The sequence below is a fragment of the Notamacropus eugenii genome, chromosome 2 (genome assembly GCF_028372415.1).
Source record: "Notamacropus eugenii isolate mMacEug1 chromosome 2, mMacEug1.pri_v2, whole genome shotgun sequence".
Classification (NCBI taxonomy): Eukaryota; Metazoa; Chordata; class Mammalia; order Diprotodontia; family Macropodidae; genus Notamacropus; species Notamacropus eugenii.
Window position 1 is genome coordinate 79,390,131 of NC_092873.1, and position 19,738 is coordinate 79,409,868.

The window sequence follows — 19,738 nt, forward strand, 5'->3', positions numbered from 1 at the left end:
GACCCCCACCCCCCGTCCGTAAGTAACGCGGATTTGCGCCGGTCGGTAGAGGCCCGCCCCTCCCCCCCCCAAACAAAAGCCGGAGTCGGACGGTTGCAGCGATGTTTTAATGGCGAGTGGTAGAAACCAAGCCCATGCACACTTAGAACCAGTGACCATCTGGGCTCACCCACTTCGAACCCGGGGTGGGGGAGCGCTCGGCCCAGGCACCGCCACCCCACGCTGTTATCCACCCTCCCCCGCTCTCCCTTTCCACCCCTTCAGTACAGGCAGGGAGATGGGAAGGAGGGGCGGGCAGGGAACGAGAATCCGGGCCCAGAAGTGACCAAGAACCATGGCGAGGCTCCTCCAGGATCGGGTGTGCGTGACCGGGCTGAGACGCGGCGGACGGACGGAAAGTCAGGAAGCAGACGTGGCGATGGGAAGCGGGAGAGCCTTTCCGAGGCTGACGTGAGGCAGGCAGGCAGAAGAGGGGGCCCTCACAGGCACAGAGGGGGGCCTCCGGCGCGGACGCGGGGCTGGACAGATCACAGCTGAAGGCCAAGGCCGGTAAAGATAGGGGGAGGGGAAGGCAGGGGGCGAAACAAACACCTAGGAGGGCGAAGAGGAGAGTCCTACAGGGAAGAGGCTCCGAGGAGTCTGGGAGCGAAGCTGTCCCTGTCCCAACAGGGGGTCACCTGGTGAAGACCGCCCCTCTTCCAGGTGGTGGCGGTGGGCTGTCAGGTGGCCAGTTCAGGTTGGGAGAGACCCTCTAGCTCCTGGCTCTGCTTTAGTTCCTTCATCCTATGCGGGAGACATAGAAAGAGGCCAAGTGGTAAAATAGAGTCTTAGAGGGAAATGTTTGGGACTAATATGGAAATGTTTTGCATGACTACACATGTATAACCTACATCGAATTGCTCGCCTTCTCCATGGGGGGTGGGGCGTGGGCGGAGGCAGGAAAGAGAATTTGGAACTCAAAGTTTTAAAAACATGTTAAAAATTGTTTTTACATGTAACTGGGGAAAAAAATTAAATAAATTTTTTAAAAAAGGAAATAATTGGGGAAATGAATGTGAAGAGAAAGGAAATTGGACATAAATGGGGAAAATAAGGTTGTTGAGAAGTGCCTGGTACCTGTGTTGGCAGCGCCTCAGGAAACGCATGATTTTCCGAGCTGCCTGGTCCTGCTTCTTGGTGAGGAAGGAGCCTCTGGAAAGGGAGAGAAGGGGAAGCTAACAAGATAAAGGAGAATGTACAGGTTCCTCTTCAATACTATGTCCCTGAGAAGGCTGGATAGGAAAGGGGAGGTCAAGATAGAAAGAGTGTAGACAGCCCAACTTAGTGAAATTTTAGGTATAAAGAAGACAAGGTTTCTGACAACTACAGTGGGAGAAAGAGGAAATTTGGGTGTACACTGGAAGGAAGCAGTTTTCTGTGGAGTCTGGGACCTGTCGTAACAGGGGCTCAGTAACATACTTGCTACGGGGAGGCAGAGGTCCTGAGGGCCCAGGAGGCCGGTGGCAGGGCCCAGGGCGGCATCGGTAAGAACGGTAGTGCTGTTGAATTAGTACAGCTGCCCGTCGACTCTGCTGAAATCGCTTCTGTTCATAGTAACTTCGGAATTTGCTCTGGATCAGGATGGCTGCTTGAGTCATCTTCTTATAGAGTGCAAACTTGGAGGACAGAATTTGGGAGGTGGAGACCAAACATGACCAAAAGAGAGACAGCATCATGGGGAAAAAGACAAAAAACTCACATTTTTATGATGTTTTAAGGTTTGAAAAGCACTTTCCTCAGAACTACCCTGAAGTATTTAGTGTAGATATTATCCCCATTTTGCAGCATGAAGAAACTGAAGATCTGAAGTTGTAATCATACAGCTACTAAATATTTGAAGCAGTTTATGAATCCATTGTAGTCCACAGCTATTTTATTTACTCTAAGCAAGCCTCCAAAAAGGCAAAGAACCTAGAGGCCTGTTCTCAAGCCAAGATGGATGCAGGACTCTCTTCCTTCTGACATATATATTCTTTACTCCCAAATACTCCCTTAGTTACCTTAAGTGCAATCCACGTTAGCTTGTGGGAAGAGAAGTGGAGTTAGAGCCAAACTAAGCTAGAGAGGGGCTCAGGAAGCAGTGTGTATTTGGAGGTGGGGGAGTATATCTTACCTGCTTGTACTTTCGGTAACAGCGCTGGATCACAGCTGCTGCCATCTCCTGCTGCTCCTTTAGTCGACGGCCCTTGAGGGTGGGTGGAGCAGGGGAAATTTGAAGACCTGTCCCTAACATTTCCCCACTGGGACAGGGTCATCTTATCCCTAAGATCATGGTTCCCCACAACATTTAACTTTCACAGACCTGTTTTGTGGTCCTCTTAAATGATCCATGACTCTTTGGCATGACATGTCTGGAATCTAATTATTCTACCATAACTAACAACCATGGGCTGCAATATGACCTTACCAACTTCTTCTGTCTCTAGATCCCATCTAAAACCAGTACCTCTGAGTTGCATGGACCTACACACCTAACAGCATATGCTCCCCAATACGCACTTTTCCACTTGCTAATAATTATGATCACAATGAATTCTTGTCCACTGGCTTTTCCTTGAATACTGTCTTTTCCTATGCAGAAACTATGCCATTCAGAAATCTCACATCTTCTGATGCTTTGTCATCCCAGCTTCCAAAATAATGTAATCTCCCTATGGGGATTAGTGGGCTGGTGGTGAACACAGATTTGGCTTTTAGGGCCCACACTTGAAATGCCTCTCTTCCCTTTTATTTACTGCTGCTCTATATACTCAATAACTGATCCACACTGTGTTCTTTCCCTCTGGCACTCATTTCTTTTTTCTCATTCAGTTACCTTAGTCACACACTCCCAGAAATCATATCTCACCCCACCCCACCGTGTCAAACATCACCTAGCACTCTTTATAGCCCACAGGATAATTAACGATGGAAGTACTCCTATCTGCCTCTCCCCTGTGTCTTCAGCTCTAATAATGGGACCTGTGCACCCCTTCTGATTCTACCACCCCCATTTCTCCCCAACCTTGTACTTGCGGAAGGGAGTCTGGATGACACGGCCTGCTTCATACAGTTCCCGTTGCTCATGATCAGACAGTGTCAGCAGTGCAAAGTCACTTTCCATCTTCCCATTAGCTGAGGCCCCAAGGAACTCTGCCCAAGATGGAGCAGGGGGAGTAGCCAGGCGACCCTGCTCAAAGGGCAGCTCACTGCTTCAGGGAGAGGGGGAGGAAGGGTATCAGACTGTGGCCCACCTCTTCTTCCTTCCCATCACAGGGCTTTCTGTGGAGGGATGCTTCCTGATCACTGAGTTTAAAGAGCTATTATTCCTTTTCAGGGTTCCAGAACTGTGGGCAAGGTCTTAACTGGGTCCTTTCCTAGACTGAACACCAGAGATTACATCTGCTCTACCCAAAGTCCCTGGGTCACAGCCTGGTGGTCCCTTGCTTCCTCATCCAATTTTAAGGGAAATGACCAGAGGACCCACCCTGAATGTGGTCACCTGTGCTGCGTGAGGCTAGGGAGATGGTCCACATTCTCCAGGTAACTAGCCAGCCAGGACATAGTCTCACTGAGCTCCATGGCTCCAGTCTGTTCTTGAAGAGGACCTCCAGCCTGAGGGACACTTTCAAAGTCTTCCTGTTTAATGTGTTCTGGTGTTGCCTCAACAATCTGTTTGGCCAGGGAGATCATGTCCATCTAGTGGAAAATGTGAAAGATCTCACCCATCAGCTCTTCATCCTGCCTTATAAACGAATGAGCCCTGATCCTATCTCCAAGCCTTTGCTTTTTCACTGCCATTGCCTGAGACTCCACTAGGCCTTTCCTTTTGATTCCCTTATTTCTCTGATCATGCTAGAATATTTACTGAGTTACTATTATAACACAGTGCTAAGTGGCTGAGTGGATAGTGTTGGGCCTGGAGTCAGGAAGATCTGAGTTCAAATCCAGCCTCAGACACTTACTAGCTATGTGACTATGGGCAAGTCACTTAACCTCTGTCTTAATCCACTGGAGAAGGAAATGGCAAACCACTCCAGTATCTTTGCCAGGAAAACCCCATGGGCAGCATTAGCATGGTCCACAGGGTCATGAAGAATCGGACAAGACTGAACAACAAGAGGCACTAAGTAAAAGATAAATAGAGAAAGTTCTCTGCCCTTGAAGGATTTATAATCTTCATGTTGAAACAACATATTCTAGGAACAAAGTCCAAACTCCTTAGCCTAGTATTAGTGACTCTAAACTGCCTTCCCATCCCCTGCCTACTCTTCTCCCCTACATAGATCCTCCACTCTTGCCAAATTAATTTCCTCATTATTCCACATTTATTGCTACCTTTGCTCATACTATTATTCCTGTCTTAAATCTTTTTTCCCCTCCTTTTCCCTTAAGTCTAATCCTTCTTTAAAGGTCCAGCTCAGATTCTATCATATCCTCTAGAAAGCCTTTCTTAGCTTTCCCTTGATGACTGCTGTCTCCCGTGAATTTACTATCAATATAACACATTTGACACTGAGCATATACTACCATTCTTTTATATAACTTCCCTTATTTATTTTTTTTTATGTATATGCCCTTCCCAATTAGACTATAACACCTCATGGGTAAGGCTGTGCCTTATAACAAAACATGGCACAATATATATAATACTAAATAAATGTTTGTCAACAATGATGAGACAAATGAAAAATCCATTCTTTCATTCCCAAGAGTTTATAAACTTTTATTGTGAGCCTACCACTGTTCCTTACTTCAGGGTAAGGCTCACAAGGACTGAAAAAACATCGATCAACCCCAATGCGTTCCAGATCCAAACCACTCCAGAAAGGGAACTCTTGGTCCCTTCACAGATGCTCAAATTACCTTACTTTAGCTAACCCCCTCTCCTCTACCCTCATTCACGTCTAACCCTAAATACTCACTCCCCAGACTGAGATTGATAAATACCTGTATCATATCCACAGTTTGATGGCAATCAGCTCCCTTTGAACTGGCCCCATGAACCTGGATTGGAGCCTCTACTGTGGAGTCCTCACTCACAGAGGAGGGTGAGGGAAGCCCCTTGGGGTTACTGGCCTTATGGTCCATGAGTACGCTGGGAGCCTCAGAGAGACCATGAGGAGATTGACCTGGCTGTGTCACCTCAGTGGCTCCCTCAGAAGTAGGCAGAGAAGCAGGTGGGGGACTGCTGTCTGGGGCACTAGAGTAGGCCGAAGTGACAGAGAATGTGCCATCTGACAGCTCTGAAGGTGAGGAAACACTGCTCAGACCTAGAAGTGTGGGAGAGAAAGGATTCAAAAATTATTTATGATCAAGACAAGTGCTGTCCAAGGTGGTCTTGCTAGTTCCCTCCTACATCTTTTACTCCTCCTCATGCCCACACCCTACTCCTTCTCCCTATTTCTATACTACCACTTGTATCCTACCTTCTTTCTTTCACTTTCTAGGCTTTTGGCTGCATTTGTTTCCCCCATCCATCCCATCTCCGTTTCTCTAAGCTGCTCCCTGCCCCAAGGCTTCCCTCCCCTCTCACATTTCTCAATTCCATTCCTTTTTTCTCTCCTGTTCCCTGCCAACATCCTTACCAGTGTCAGGGCTGGCAGAGGGTGGTGAAGGGACAGGCAGGGACTCAACTGAAGCCTCCTGTCTCTGTAGCTCTTCTAGGCATCGGGCAAGTTGTACATGCCCCCGGGAATGTGCCACAGCCAGGGGTAATCGGCCCAGAGAATCAGGGATGTTCAGTGCCTGGCGGTTCCATCGGAAAAGGAGCACAGCAGCTTCTAGGTGTCCTAGGGCACAGGCCCACATCTAGGGAAGGAAGAGTTTAGGATGGAAGAATAGACTGTAAGGACTGGACACAAATAACTTTGTCTTCTTAGGAACTCAACCATCAGTCCATGACTTTGTTTCTACATCTCTCTGCCCTTCTTCCCCGCAAAGAATTTAGGCTTTATGAACCCCACAGCCTCCCTATTTCCCCTCTTCCCACATACCTACCCCAGTTTCAGTAGCCACTGAGGGACAAGGAATCTGGTGGTCTTACCAAAGGAGTACAGGAGAAATGATCCACATTAAGTGGATCCACCTCTTGCTCCAGTTCCAGGCTTTCTGCCTCCATAGTCCTAGAGGGGTGGCAAGAGAGGAAGAGAGATAAGGGAAGCTAATCAGAGCACAAGAGGATAGGTGCAGGTTGAGGTTGTACTAAGAGGGGCAGACATGAGGGACCAGAGGTCAAGACATCAAAAAGGGCAAGTCAGTGGGCAAAGGGGTGAGGGTGTGGGTGGGGTCAAGAAACCTTAAAGAAATTAAGCCTGGGAGACAAGGACTAAGGGCACTTACATTCTCTTGGTTCCCAATTTCTAACCTCTCCTCAATCCCATCTTGTTCACCTACAATAACCATGCCCCCCCCACTTCATTGACTCTTTCTGACTCTAGATCTACTATTCTGGCTCTCCACCTTCCAACCCACTCCCAACCGTTTCCCTTCCCAACCTGTACTCACCTCCACTGGCTCAGGGTCTCAATGAGACGGGCATAGCCCTGGGCTGCTGCCAGGTGAAGGAGACTCATACCCCGGAAGGGTCCCCCGTGAACCAGGTGATCAGGGCCCCGCCAGCCATAACGAGGGATCATACGTTCTACTAGGACCACCACACGGGCCTCAAACCCAGGCCCCGGGACACCTCCCTGTAATACACACACCCTCATCCAAGGGCCTAGATTTTTGTCTTGTGACTTCTGCTGACCTTAGGGGCCCAGGTATTTGGTCTTCCAGCTGTCAACTCTCTACCTTAGTGCTCATTAACCCTGTCTCTCGACTCAGGCACCCAAACATTCTCTCCCATAATCCTCAAACAGCCCTAATCCAACTGTCTAGTCTCATTCACCTATTGAGACCCAGATATTCTTCTCTTACTTCCACTTCCTAATTCTATCCTCAGTCTCCACTTCCCTCTGGAAACCAGGCCTCCTGTCTCTTAGTTTTCTCCGGACCATTCCGGTCAGACATCTGAGTGTCCTTGTCCCTGAAACAGTGCCATACAGCTGCCAGTTCATTGGTATAAATCAGGACCCCCAGATCTTTGAAGATTCCCCCCATTACCTTCCCCAGTTTCTCCCCCTTTCTAGACCAGAAATAGTTTGAGGAGTAGGCATGCCAAGATGGCACCAAGAATAGCTACCCTTGGAAGAGGAGAAGATAGTGTTGGGAGATATGGTGTATCAGGAAGAAGAGAGGGGCACCAGGCTAAAAAGGTCAAGATGCAGAGGAAAGAAGGAAAATAAGGTGGGTCAAACACCACAGCTGTTTGCTTAGGGAAGGTGCAACAAATATTCCACCTTCCCTCTCTCCAAATACCTGTACTGGGCGAGGGTCAGAACCTTGGGGAGGAGCCTGTCCAGCTGCTGCCATTTCTGCCATCCGTTTTTCCATTTGCTCTAGTCGCTCCAGTATGGACATCCGAAATTGATTGTCTTGTAGGGGAAAAGGATAGGAGATTGAGTTGGGAAATGATGTGAACAACCTTCCAAGTACCACAAGCAAATATCCCAAGATCTGGGGAGGAAAAGGATAGTCAAGAAGGAAAGATACCTCCCTAAAGCCTGAACCAGGGACCCTGAACATATGCCAGGACCCAGAGCACAACTGAAACATCTAGATCCCAAATCAGTTTACATGATAATATAGAGAGAATGGCAAAGGGTTGGGTAATGGGTTTTGGAAATCTCTCCTACTTTATGCCTCATCTCCCAGAGGTTCTCTCTCTCTCTTCCTTGTGCCCAACACTCCTTGTGCTCTGCCTCTCCTCTTCAGTGACTGCTTCCCAAAAGAGTCATTTAAAACCAGCCTCCCCTTGTGGGGGGTGAAGGGTATGGAGCGGGAAGGCTGAGTGTTGTTATACTTAACATGGTAGAGAAGGGATAGGTGAAGGAGGATGGAAGCACTGATGTTGACAAGGGGTAAGATGGATAGAAACTTAAGTGAAATAGAGAAAGGGCAGGAAACAAAAATCCAGTAAGATTTGAAAATATAATGACAGAGGGGAAAAACTGTTAAAAGAAAATTGAGACGAAAAAACACAAACGTGAACCTCGGGTTCATACAATCCAGAGCTAGAAGGGAGCTCAGAGGCCATCTAGGCCAACTTCATTTTGCAGATGAAAAAACTAAGTGACTTGCCCAAGGTCACATAGGGGTCAGAGAGCTACAGCTTGAACCTTGACTCCAAAGCCAGTGCTTTGGATATAGAAATTCTCAAGACTTGTAACATTGAGAATTTCACCAGAAAAAAAAACTGTCGGGATGGGGCACAAACAATGATGGTTGTTAAAAAGTATGTTAATAGTTCATAAAAAATTTTCTTCATGAAAATGCTGTTAGGTACAGAATGTAACTAAGACACAAAATTCCCATTTTACAAAGAAGGAAAGAAGCCAAAGGTCACATAGCTGTTCAACAGCTGATCTGGGACTTGAAGCCACATTGCCAGACTTCAGACCCCCTGCTGTTCACTATACTACATCATACACTCCTTTTCCTATAAGAAGGGCTGAAGAGGGAAAAAGAGATGGAAAAAAAATACCAAGACAAAGAATGACACAGGAACTCTGAAAAACTACGAGGGGGACAGATAGCCCAAGCATCAGACCGCAAGGGAGAAAGTTCTGCAGACAGGAATAGCCAAAACTCAGACAGGGAAACAGAAAAAGTCCCAGGGCTTAGAGACAGAGTCTAAGAAATCTAGGAAAGAAGAGATGGAGAAGAAGCCAGTTATAGATCAAGAAAAAACTAGGCCCTGGACATGACTGGAAAGTTGGAAGCTAGAGGACTCTGCCAAAGTGATTTTCTTAAGTGTAGGTCTGACATTCCTCCCCACTCCCCAAAACTCAAACTCCAGTGGCTCCTGAATCAAGTATAAAATCCTCTCCCTAGTGTTTGAAGTCCTTCATAACCAAGCCACCTGCCCCACCTTTCTGGTCTTTTTATACCTTCCTCCCCTGCTACATACTTTTCAGTCCAGTGATAACGGCCTCCTTCCTGTTCCTGGAACAGGACACTCCATCTCTCTAGTCTGGGCATTTTCACTGACTGTCTCCCGTGCCTGGAGTCCTCTCTCTCTTCATTTCCTCCTCCTTCCTTCAAGTTCCAACTAGAATCCCATGTTCTACAGGAAGTCTTTCCTAAATCCTCTTAATTCTAGTGTTTTCCTTCTGTTGATTATTTCCTATTTATCCTGTATACAGCTTGTTTGCAAACAGTTGTTTGCATGTTATCTCCCCCATTAGACTGTGCACTCAAGGGCAGGGACTATCTTCTGCCTTTCTTTGTAATCCCAGTGCTTAGCATGGTGTGTGGTATGTAGCAAGCAGGTGCTTATTGACTGGCAGACTAGATACCCAATCAAATCCCTGAAAGAAACAGGAACCGAGGGTAAGGAGAAAGATTGAAGCACAGGGGTTAGAGGATGGATATCCAGGTCCAGGTCAGGTTAGGTACTTACCATCTAAGGACAGCCAGTCGAGTTGGGTGCTGGGAAGAGCTAAAAAGCGGCGGGCTCGGTACTCAAAGAGCACAGAAGCAGAGAGTGGGCCCTCTTCTCCTGCCACCTGAAGAGACACCAAACCTGCCTCATGAGCTAGGGAAGACAAAGGGGAAGGGGAAGAATGTCAGTTTCTTTTACTGAGATAACCCCTGCCAGCAACCCAGAGACCTGGATCAAAGTCCTAAAGCCTTATCCTACTATACTCTTCCCTTTGCCTTACATCTCCCAGAGGCCCCAGCCAACCTGGATGTTAAGAGAAATGTGCTCCTTGGCAACGGTGACTCCAAGTTTTTGGCCAGGTATAGCCTGAACTCTCTGATGCACCTTGATTAGTAGACATCCTATGTTCTCTCCCTCCACTCCCATCCAATTTCACTACTGAGTAAGTGGATAAAGTTTCCAAGGAGCGGGGTCTAGTTTGGCTTATGACCTGGTGATTCTCATGGCCCTTTGAGTATAAAACTTAAGGTCTTGATCACCTAGACTAGAGGCTAAGAAAGTCCAACTCTACTCTTTTCATCCCCAAGCCTCTCAACTCACAAGGTGGTGGTATTGGCAGGGGTAGGATACCCACATACAACAAAGCCTGTTGAGGCAGGTCATTCCTATGGTTCCTGGATTGTTTTAGAGACCTCATCTTTCTATTTATCAGGGATAAAACCTCTGAGGCTTTTCTCTGATTCTGATTGATATTTGGCATGTTAGGATAGGGTAGAGATGTTTCTTGGCAATGGGATCTGGGCTATGAGGCCAGGCTTCATTTTAGCATGCTGAGATGAAAGTCAATAATAATAGTAGCTCATACCTACATAGTACTCCATAGATTGCAAAGCACAACAATCACATGCGATTAGAGTGGCAAGAATGATTTCCATTTTACATAAGAAGAAATCACTTGCCTATGATCATATAACTAGTTAAGTGGTACAGCTAGGACTTGAGTCTTTTCCACTATCCCTTTCTGTCTCTAAGCGCCCTAGACTTTTTCTCTTTTTTCTACCTTGGATTAAAGTTGTCAGGCCCCTTAACTCCACAGATGTACAAAGCTAGGAACAGCCTTAGAGACCAGACAAAACAAAATGAGGCTCAGATAAGTTAAATGACTTGGCTAAGGCACACAGTGAATAACAAGAGCTGAGATTAGAAGCCAGGTTTCTTAATTCCAAGGGCAGGATTCCTTCCCCTTGCTGCCTCCTTAGTCCTGGCTACTTTGGAGAAAAGAAAAGAGACTAATTTCACATACAGCCTTGGTAACCTTCTGGGTCTCCCCATATTAAGTCTCCAGCCTCCACTCTAATGGTGAAGCTCCTGATAAGGCATCTATAGACTGTCCCACCCTGACTTGTCTGATCAGTACTTCCCACTCCTCCATACCAGGACAGTAGCAGCGCAGGACACCAGACTGGACAAGTGAGGCTGGCACAAGGATGTGGTCGAAGACACAAGAATAACGCTCTGAGACCTCTGTCCAAGGACCTGTGATCAATACCTTGACCCCACCCTGTGAACAAGCAAATATCCCCATCCAAACATAGAGTCACCAGAGATTGGGAGTACCCTCTGGAAAATATACAGGATGTCCCAAAAGTCTTAGTTCAGTTTTAATCTATTTAAGTTCAAAACTGTACAAAGACTTTTGGGATACCCTGTATAAAGGTAATTAAGGGAGGAAGAGCATGGAAAACAAGATGGCCACATGCCATAAAAATCTGAAGGAAGTTAAGGAAGCTAGAACATAGATTACAGGGCTATGGTTACTGTGGAAACTTAGGCTTGGGTGACCTAGGGGCTAGGCTCAGGGTGGGAATGGGACAGCAAGTAATGAGGAGAAATGATGAAAGAATATAATATTCACCTCTGGATAGGACCACTCAGGAGAGAAGTCAGTGATAACGCTAAGAGCTGGAGGGCCAGGAGGCCCTGGAGCTTCCTCACTGATCAGGTCCCCCATGAGGTCTGGGAAGGAAGACAAGCTGAAAGTCTCTAGCTCACTGGTCCCCCCTGGTCCTCCAAACAGCCCTTCACCTCTTCCAGGCCGGGCCGATGACTCCATGGATGGGGATGAGGAGACTGTGGCAGGCCCACTTCCCTCCCCTCCTGCATCATCTCGGATAAAGAATCGGTTCCCTTCTCTTTCTTCTCCAGGCTTAGGAGTAGTCCCTTGATCTGATGTCACAGGCTCCAAAGCAGCAGCAGGTTCCAGGGCTGGGCAAGGTGTTCTGGCTGCCTCTGCCTCAGGGAAATTGGGACTCACCCCCAGCCCACCTCCATAAGTCTGGCCTTGACTGGGATTGTTGAAAAATCGATCAGGATCAAAGGCGGGACTGGGAGGGCCGGGTGGGGCAGGAGGCTGAGGGCCTAGGACTAGGGCCAGGCCCAGAGAGGGCCCAAACTCAGGCTGAGGAGCCAAATGTCTGCTGGGAGTTAAACCCCCAGTGAGCTGCTCCAAACCTGTCAGAAGGAGGAGAGCAGGTCCCCCCCTGGGCAGCCCTCCTGGAGTTACCGGAGGTCTAGGGCTAATTTCAGGGGGTTCAACAAAGCCAGAAGAGGAAGAAGAGGAGGAAGAGGGTGAGGTATCAACCTTGGGAAGTTCAGGGGGTTCAGTAAGTGGTGGGAGAGGCTGTGGAAGGGGCTCAGGAGGTCTTGGAGGTGGAATTGGGGGTATGGCCAAGGTCCGAGGCTCAATTTTAGGGGAGATGATTCGGTGCTTGGTATTGCTGCATTTGTGGGGTAGGCTCCCTGTGGAACCTGTAGTGAAGAATGGGGTAGGGAAGAAAGAAAAGGAGTAGAATAAGACAACTTCCCAATTTTCTCCAGTGGAGATTTTCTATCCACTGGGGCCCCAGTACAGATAGATGTGTAATAATGACTGTGGCCATTGGGGGGAAGCAGAGATGCCACAAATTCTGGTTGAACAGGCACTGCAGGGAGAAGAGCACAGGGGGATTGCAAGGTTGCTAGGGGAGAAGAAACAGGCTGGTGGAGAGAAAGAAAAAGGCAGTGAGCTGATGCCTATGCATGAATAGTGCACAGAGACTGGGGGTCACAAAGATAAATGACAGAGTGACAAACTGGCCGAAAGCCTGGGAAGGCATTTTCCAAATGAAAGCTAAGGCCTAGAGAAGATGTCCTCAGTCCCACTGGACTATTAGGAAACAATGTGCAAAACATATATAAATTAGCATGCAAACAAATATAAAGGGTGTTTGTGTCCCCAGTGGGGAATAGAACTCAGAGTCAGAGGGAGCCCTTGGGTCCCATCACTAACCGAGCCCTCCGCTGCAGAGGCAGGCATGGGTACGGGGCAGGGGCTTGGCCTGGTGGGTATCCAGAATCTGCTGCACCAGCTGTTCCACTGAGAACTCACCTGCCCCATTCCCACAGCTCCACTTGATGCCATGAACTGAAAAGGGGAGGAGGGAGGGCCTGCTGTGTGAACCTAAGAAAATCCAGCCACTAAACTCCCCTTGCTGTCCCTCTCTCCCTTACTGGACTACAACTCCCATGATGCCATGGGACTAGTAGCCTGGGGAAAAGGTAGCTGTTCCAAGCATTCCTGGGATATGTAGTCCATTTCTTTCCCTTACTCCCACCACTTCTGCAACATAAGGCCTTGAGAATCCACCAGCATTTCAGCTCCCAGCAGCACCAAGGATCAAACCTCTTCAATACCTAGGGAAAGCTGGTCACTCCAGAGGCACTTGGAAATAGTCTTGGCTTCTGTGAGGGCACCCTGAGACCCACTTTTACCCTGGGGTTCTTACACATGGGCTTCAGTTGCCCCACCAGCTCTTCCCTGGACCACTTGAGCCATTCCCTCCGATCGCTGCTGATGGAACAAAGGATGGGGCCACAGCCCTTCCCACAATCTTCCAGGGCGGGGACATTCAGGTAGTGCACGAGGACGATGTCAGGGTTCTGAGGGCAGCAATGGTAGACACAGGGTGCCAGTGGACACTGGGACCTAGATATTCCGCCCCATAATACTTAGTTCCCTTCCCAGAATTCTGTTCTCCTCCACCTCCCCCAGCACCTCTTCAGCTCTTATACCTCCCCCATAAACTCCCATTCCTCCCAAGTACCCAGGTGTTTGGCCTTCTTAGTCCATAAGCCCCTTTCTTCTAATTCAGCTTTTTTCAGACTCTCTAAGAGCCCAATCTTTCCTCTTTTCACTCCCTCCTTACTGCCCAAGAGTCTGACTCTCCAATCCCATCAATACCTGTAGCAGCCAGTAACAGCGACGATGGAATGTGGGAACAATGGAGGAGTGAACATAGCAGCCATAGAGACACTGCCAAGAGATAGTTGGATGGAAAGACTTCTTCTCTTTAGTCCCCTTTCAAATGACTTGTCTCCCCTATGAGTCCCGCCCAACCCCCAGGAACCTAGGTTCCCCTTAAATCCAAATAACACAGAATCAAGGGGGTGTGAAAATAAAAAGGGGGTGAGATATTTGGGACTTTCAAAGTAGAACATTTAAGGAATATCCATGAAATTGATACTGGGACACTGAGAACAGGGGAGTGACAAAAGCTAGAGTTGGGCCTCGGGTCATATACAAGGATTTCTAAGGAAAATATCAGAGAAGCTAGGAGACTGGACAGATGAGTCCCTGTGAGAAACAAAGGCCCAGACAACTGTGTTACTGAAGGAAATGGGACTCCAGTCTACTTCCCAAGAAGTGGGATGGTTGACCTAAGACTGGCTGGGAGGGGTGACTATAGTAACACTTGGATTCTAGGAAATGAGACAGGGCAGGAGTGATTAAAAACTTGATACAGGAGAACCAGACACCAAACTCTAAGGGCCTTCCCCTACCTCCATGCCCTGCACCTTCAGTTTCATGTGGTCCTCTCGAGTGGTCTTTCCATCCTTCCGCTTCTTCCAGCAGTAGCCATCCTTCCGGTACTTTACCTTCTTGCGATTATAGAGGATAATGGAGCCATTCTGAGGCCTGGGGAAGTATAGAAGAAGATAAAGCAAGCTCTGGGATTCTGCATGCTTAGCCTTAACAACCTTCTCCAGGTCCCCTTACCTGGTCTTGGGGGAGCAGGACAGCCACTCATCATGCTTCTCAAAGGTGATTAAGTATGAGGCAATCTCCTAGAAGGGAAAAAATACTCATTCTGTTCTCTTCCTCCTCCTCATTCTCTCCCCAATCCCCTTATTTTATAGCTTTTTTTCTCCAAGCTCCTACCTTTATTTTTCTCCCTGGCATGTCAAAACTCAAAAGGCCTACCCACTGCCAAGTCCTGGATGCTGGAGGAAATATCCCTGGGAATAGGCCCTATTAAGGCCTGATTATCCCTTCCAACTGCCATAAGGAAGCTCAGAAGCTCCATTTTCTTTGACTTGACACAAAGAAATTATGACCTTTTTCCCCAGAAGCCTTTCACATAAGGACTTAGTGAGATTTTCCAAAAACTGGTTATTCTCCCTGACTCATAAATAGAACAATAACAAAAAAATCTGATCTTTTTCTTCCACTCCAATCCAAGTAGATACTTTCTGTTCCCATTGCCTCCACCCTAGTGCATTTCTTTATTATCTCAAATTTGGGACTATTGCAATCCTAACTGATCTCTCCATCAAGTCTTTTCTTCCTGTCAGATTAATAATCTTCATGAAAAAAACACTCTATTATTCCATATGTTCAAATTCATCTAAACAAGTTCTCACTGCCTACAACAGGGGTGGGGAACCTGTAGCCTCAAGGCCACATGTGGCCCTCTAGGTCCTCAAGTTCCACCCTTTGACTGAATCCAAACTGAAATCCAGAACAAGGGGATTTGCCTGAAGGCTACAGGTTCCCCACCCCTGGCCTACAGGGTAAAGTCCAAATTCCTTAGCCTTGAAGTCAAGAATTCTTGCCTCCCTTCCCTCCCCACCCCTAACACCTGTACTATATCCCTTTAACCTTCCTCTCCAGTCTGAGCTGCCCTTGTTTCTCTACAAGACCAATCCTTCACCCTAGTCACATCATTCCCCACCCCTCAACAAATGTAAAATAGTCTAGCTTCCAACTCAACTCAGAATGATTCCCCATTTGGATGGTCCCCATCTTTCCACCCATCTTCCCTGTATCCAATATGAGGTCTTTGAGCCAAATACAGCTAAGATTAGCAAAAAAAAAAAAAGTCTTGCCTTATTACCATGGACTCTTATTATACATGAACTCTTAGGCCACCAGGGCCTAATTACCAGCCTGCTACTACAGGTATGTAGTTCATTGCTCCCTAGGAATCATAATATTAAGCTTAGATCAATTAATAACTATAATGGTTTAAAAAAAAAATAATGTGGCTATCACACATATGGCTTTCTGATAATGTAGCCCATTGCTGAAAAAGAAAACAAACCCCTAACCTATGTGAAACCTGCACATCCTTTAAGCCCAACTTCAGGCTCACATTTTCTCCATTTTCATTTTTAAAAAGTTTAAATACAGCGAATCTTTGAGTAACTTCATTCTGCATACTTATATCACTAGATAAAATAAAACTTTATATCACTAGATAAAATAAAACTTAATAGTGCTATAAAAAAAACAGTTTAAATTATGTACTGACTTTAATAGAGGGCACATGGGCTATGAAGAAAAAAAATATAGCAGTTCCTCAGAAGTTTACCCTTAGAGGATACAGAAGCCAGAAGAGACTTCAGAGGTCTATCTAGTCCAATCCCATCATTTTACAAATGATGACACTGAGGCCCAGAAACTCAGAGCTGCTGTTTACAAATACAGCATTCTTTTAATTATACCACGTTGCCTCTCCCTCACTAGCCATCCTGTGACATCCCATAGAACCTACTATCTGTATGATTATTTGGCACTGATCACTTATGGATAGCTAAATTATGTTTTTATACCACCTCAGCCCACTGAACCAATGAAGAGTCACTGAGTTTTTACCTTCAAAGTACTATGTTACTATATCAGAGTACTATATTAGATAGTTCAGGATTCCTGCCCTCAAGGAGCTAATGGTCTAGTTATATAATTAAATCTTGTTTCCCCAACTAGTTATGAGCTTCTTGAAGAAGCTTGAAGACCATGCTTGACATGGTGCCCTGAATGTGGTAGGTTCTCAATCACTTAACTGTTATATATGCACACAGAGACACACATACCTGCCAAAAACAAAACAAAACTCTTCCCTTCTTCCTGCCCACCAGAATTTCCTAGATCAAGGACAAAAGCCTTTCCTCCCACCCTTGTCCATTTAGCATCTCTGGGGTACCTCATTTGTATTCCATCGTAGCCGCTCAGGGGGCAGCAGTGGGCATCTGGGAAGACACTCCAGTAACTTCTTGGGGAGAAAGATCTTCAAATGATGGCTGTTCTCTGAGAAGAAATGGAAACCATCGGTCAGTGTACTCTTACTAGAGAATGAGAAGAATTAGTCAAGAGGATTGACAAGGTTTTTTTTAACCCTAACATTTTTAAAAATTAATTTATTTGTTTTCAGTTTTCAACAATCACTTCCATAAGTTTTAAATTTTCTCCCCCTCCTTCCCCCTTACCCATTGAGACGGCATGCAATCTTATACGGGTTCTACACATAGATTTTTATTAATCACATTTTCACATTAGTCACATGGCATAGAAGAATTAAAACAAATGAAACAAAAAAACAACAAAACATGACACAATAAAAATAGTCTGCTTCATTCTGCATTCCGATTCCATAGTTCTTTCTCTGGATGTGGATGGCATTTTGCCTCAACAGTCCTTTGGGAATGTTTTAGGTCCTTGCATTGCTGTGAAGGGCTAAGTCTATCAGAAATAGTCCTCATACCCTGCAGCTGTTACTGTGTATAATGTTCTCCTGGTTCTGCTCATTTCACTCAGCATCAGTTCATATACATCTTTCCAGGTTTTTCTGAAGTCTGCCTGTTCATCATTTCTTATAGCACAATAGTATTCCACTACATTCATATACCACAACTTGTTCAGCCATTCCCCCAACCCTAACATTCTGAAATCTAGTGTATTGGAGGGTGGGAGGGGGAGAGAAAGCAGCACGGTACTCACCAGCAACCTCAGTGGTGTCCTTATTATTCATGGTGAAGGTGGCTCCAATGGCAAGGTCACCCTCTGCCTGATGGGCCAGGGGGAGGGGGTATATGTTCTGAAAGAAGATAAGGCAGGCTCATACTCAGCATCTCCCCCTCTCCTATCTCATCTAAGAGGAGAACATAGCCCCTGGAGAAGCTGTGATTCCTGAGGGAAGGGTTGGGATAGAGAGGTCTGAAGGATAGCTTGTGGGGAAGGGAAGATAAGAAGGGACTGGAAAAGCAGAAAGATTTGCAATGGGAACCAAGATGTATCAGAAAAAGGATAACTTGGAGGATAAGGGCAAGGGAACAAAGTCATAGAGAAACAAATTTAGAGCCAGAAAGGACCTCAGAGATCATCCTAGTCCAACTTGCTCATTTTTTAGATGAGTTTACTGAGGCCAGTAGTTAGAGGCAGAGGGGATTTCAAACTCAGGTCCTCTGAGCTCAAAATCACCCCTCTTTCCACTGCACTCTAGGGGATGGCAACTAAGAATAAGGGGTGAGGGAAATGGAACCAGAACTGAGTCTTTCACATGACTGAGAAAGATGAGAGTAGAAAACTGGGACCTAAGGGTCACATGGCTCTGAGGCAGCAAATGCCCCAAAGACCAGGCTGGGAACTTGAATATTTGAGTGTCTGAAAAGAACAAGGACTAGAGAGGAGGAGAGCTGGGAGAAGCTGATAGTAGGACACTTAGATCATAGAAGGTAAGTCACAAGGTCCATGGCCCTGCGATGCTCTCAGATACTGTCCTGTTGTTTTTTTCCTTTTCCCTTTTGCAGTTCTAAGTGAAGGACCTCACAGAAAGCTTATTCTAGCCTCCTCCCCTTTTTCTCAACCGTGACTGAGGCCCAGGTGAGATGCTGGGGCTCTTTCAACCTTCCCCATTCTATGCCCCAGGCCCAAGAGCTCGTTTCTCTCACACACCCTTGGCTCATGGTATTTTCCTACCCCATATGGAAATTAAGAATATATTGCCCCCCCCATCCTTTCTCTCAGGTTCCTTTGCCTATTCCACTTCCACCAAATTGTCTCCCCCGTAGAGCGCAAGCCCCCCCCTTTCCTGGGAACAGACGGGAGTAGTCTGGGGATGTCATCTCAGCTCGGGGCTGAGCCAGGGTATCTGAGGGGGATGGGGCAATGATCCCCCAGATGGATAGGGTTGGAGGGGGGATGACAAGCCTGGGCGATGGCAGAATGTGAGTGGGGGGGGGTCGGGAGGGTGCCATCACGGGGCACCAACGCAAGGTGCCCGCCAGGTGAGGGCTGGTGCAGATGGGGCCAAAGCTCGGGGTCAAGGGGGTTCGCGCCGCCTGCGGGGGCGCCCAGGTGCAGCCGGGTGGGGGAGGGGCGCCCCTGGGGCAGGAGGAGGTTTCGGGCCGCTGGTCCCCCAGCAGAGGAACAGGGGGAGGGGGGGCGGTGGGAGGGAGCCGCTGGGGGCTGTGTGGAGAGGCGCCCCCTACTGCGGGGGAGGGGGCGGAGGTGGAGGAGGAGGAGGAGGAAGGAGGAAGGGAGTGCCAGGGGCTAGAGGTGGGGCGCCGCGGGGCCAAGCCGCAGGGGCCGGCACGAGCGGACCTGCGCCCCCTGGCGCGGGGTGGGGAGGCCGGCAGGAGGCCAAGTCTCTTACCTCCCGGGGTCCCGCTGGCGGCGGCGGCGGCCATTCTCCCCCACACCAAACCCCCCCCCAGCGCCGGCTGTGACAGCGGCGTGTGACGTCACCGCGCATGGGGGGGGGCAGCCTCCGTTTAAGGGCTGGCGCTCCTGCTAGGTCTTTCCCTTTAGGGCTGGGCTGCACGTGCTCCTGCTGGAGTTGGGACTGGGTTGAGGAGCCCAGGGGGAAGGGGATGAGGAGAGCTCTGAACCCCGAAGTCCCAGAGCAGCAGTGGGGAGAGAGATGGCGAAGAAGCTTCTGCCTGGGCTCTTCTCCAAGCCTAGCTTTAGCTTCTTTCACCTACTTCTTGTGCAGGAAGGGATTTCTCATGTCAGTCGTCCCTTCCCTGCCCACCCCCGAACAAAGGCAAAGTCAAGTTCAGATTTGTCACGTCTTAACCATTTTTTAAAAACGGATACTTTGATTCAATGTATCATACGTACAAACTTCCACTATACTC

General features: G+C 47.7%; 1 protein-coding gene and 1 long non-coding RNA gene across 4 annotated transcripts; one reads left to right on the top strand and one right to left on the bottom strand.

Moving 5' to 3' along the window:
- Window positions 1–88: 88 nt before the first annotated feature.
- On the bottom strand, window positions 89–19,338 carry CAMTA2 (calmodulin binding transcription activator 2). 3 transcript variants are annotated; one of them, XM_072641315.1, is made up of 22 exons: window positions 19,255–19,338; window positions 17,601–17,697; window positions 16,807–16,910; window positions 14,601–14,668; window positions 14,384–14,519; window positions 13,785–13,856; window positions 13,330–13,483; window positions 12,834–12,968; window positions 11,421–12,313; window positions 10,940–11,066; window positions 9,524–9,658; window positions 7,381–7,496; window positions 6,526–6,710; window positions 6,065–6,143; window positions 5,607–5,829; window positions 4,969–5,291; window positions 3,521–3,717; window positions 3,044–3,227; window positions 2,153–2,224; window positions 1,459–1,655; window positions 1,117–1,191; window positions 89–783 (listed from the first exon to the last, which is right to left on the bottom strand). In XM_072641315.1, exons 2-22 carry the CDS (start codon window positions 17,629–17,631, stop codon window positions 720–722), a joined length of 3,570 nt encoding a protein of 1,189 aa, XP_072497416.1. In that variant the 5' UTR covers window positions 17,632–17,697; window positions 19,255–19,338; the 3' UTR covers window positions 89–719. The 3 variants fall into 3 exon arrangements, with proteins under 3 accessions (XP_072497416.1, XP_072497415.1, XP_072497417.1); XM_072641314.1 differs by having other exon boundaries at window positions 3,044–3,230; XM_072641316.1 differs by having other exon boundaries at window positions 3,044–3,230; window positions 13,330–13,529; window positions 19,255–19,316.
- Window positions 428–3,790, top strand: LOC140525710 (uncharacterized). Its single transcript, XR_011974091.1, has 2 exons — window positions 428–549; window positions 3,356–3,790. It is a non-coding gene; the product is annotated as an uncharacterized lncRNA (long non-coding RNA).
- Window positions 19,339–19,738: the final 400 nt, after the last annotated feature.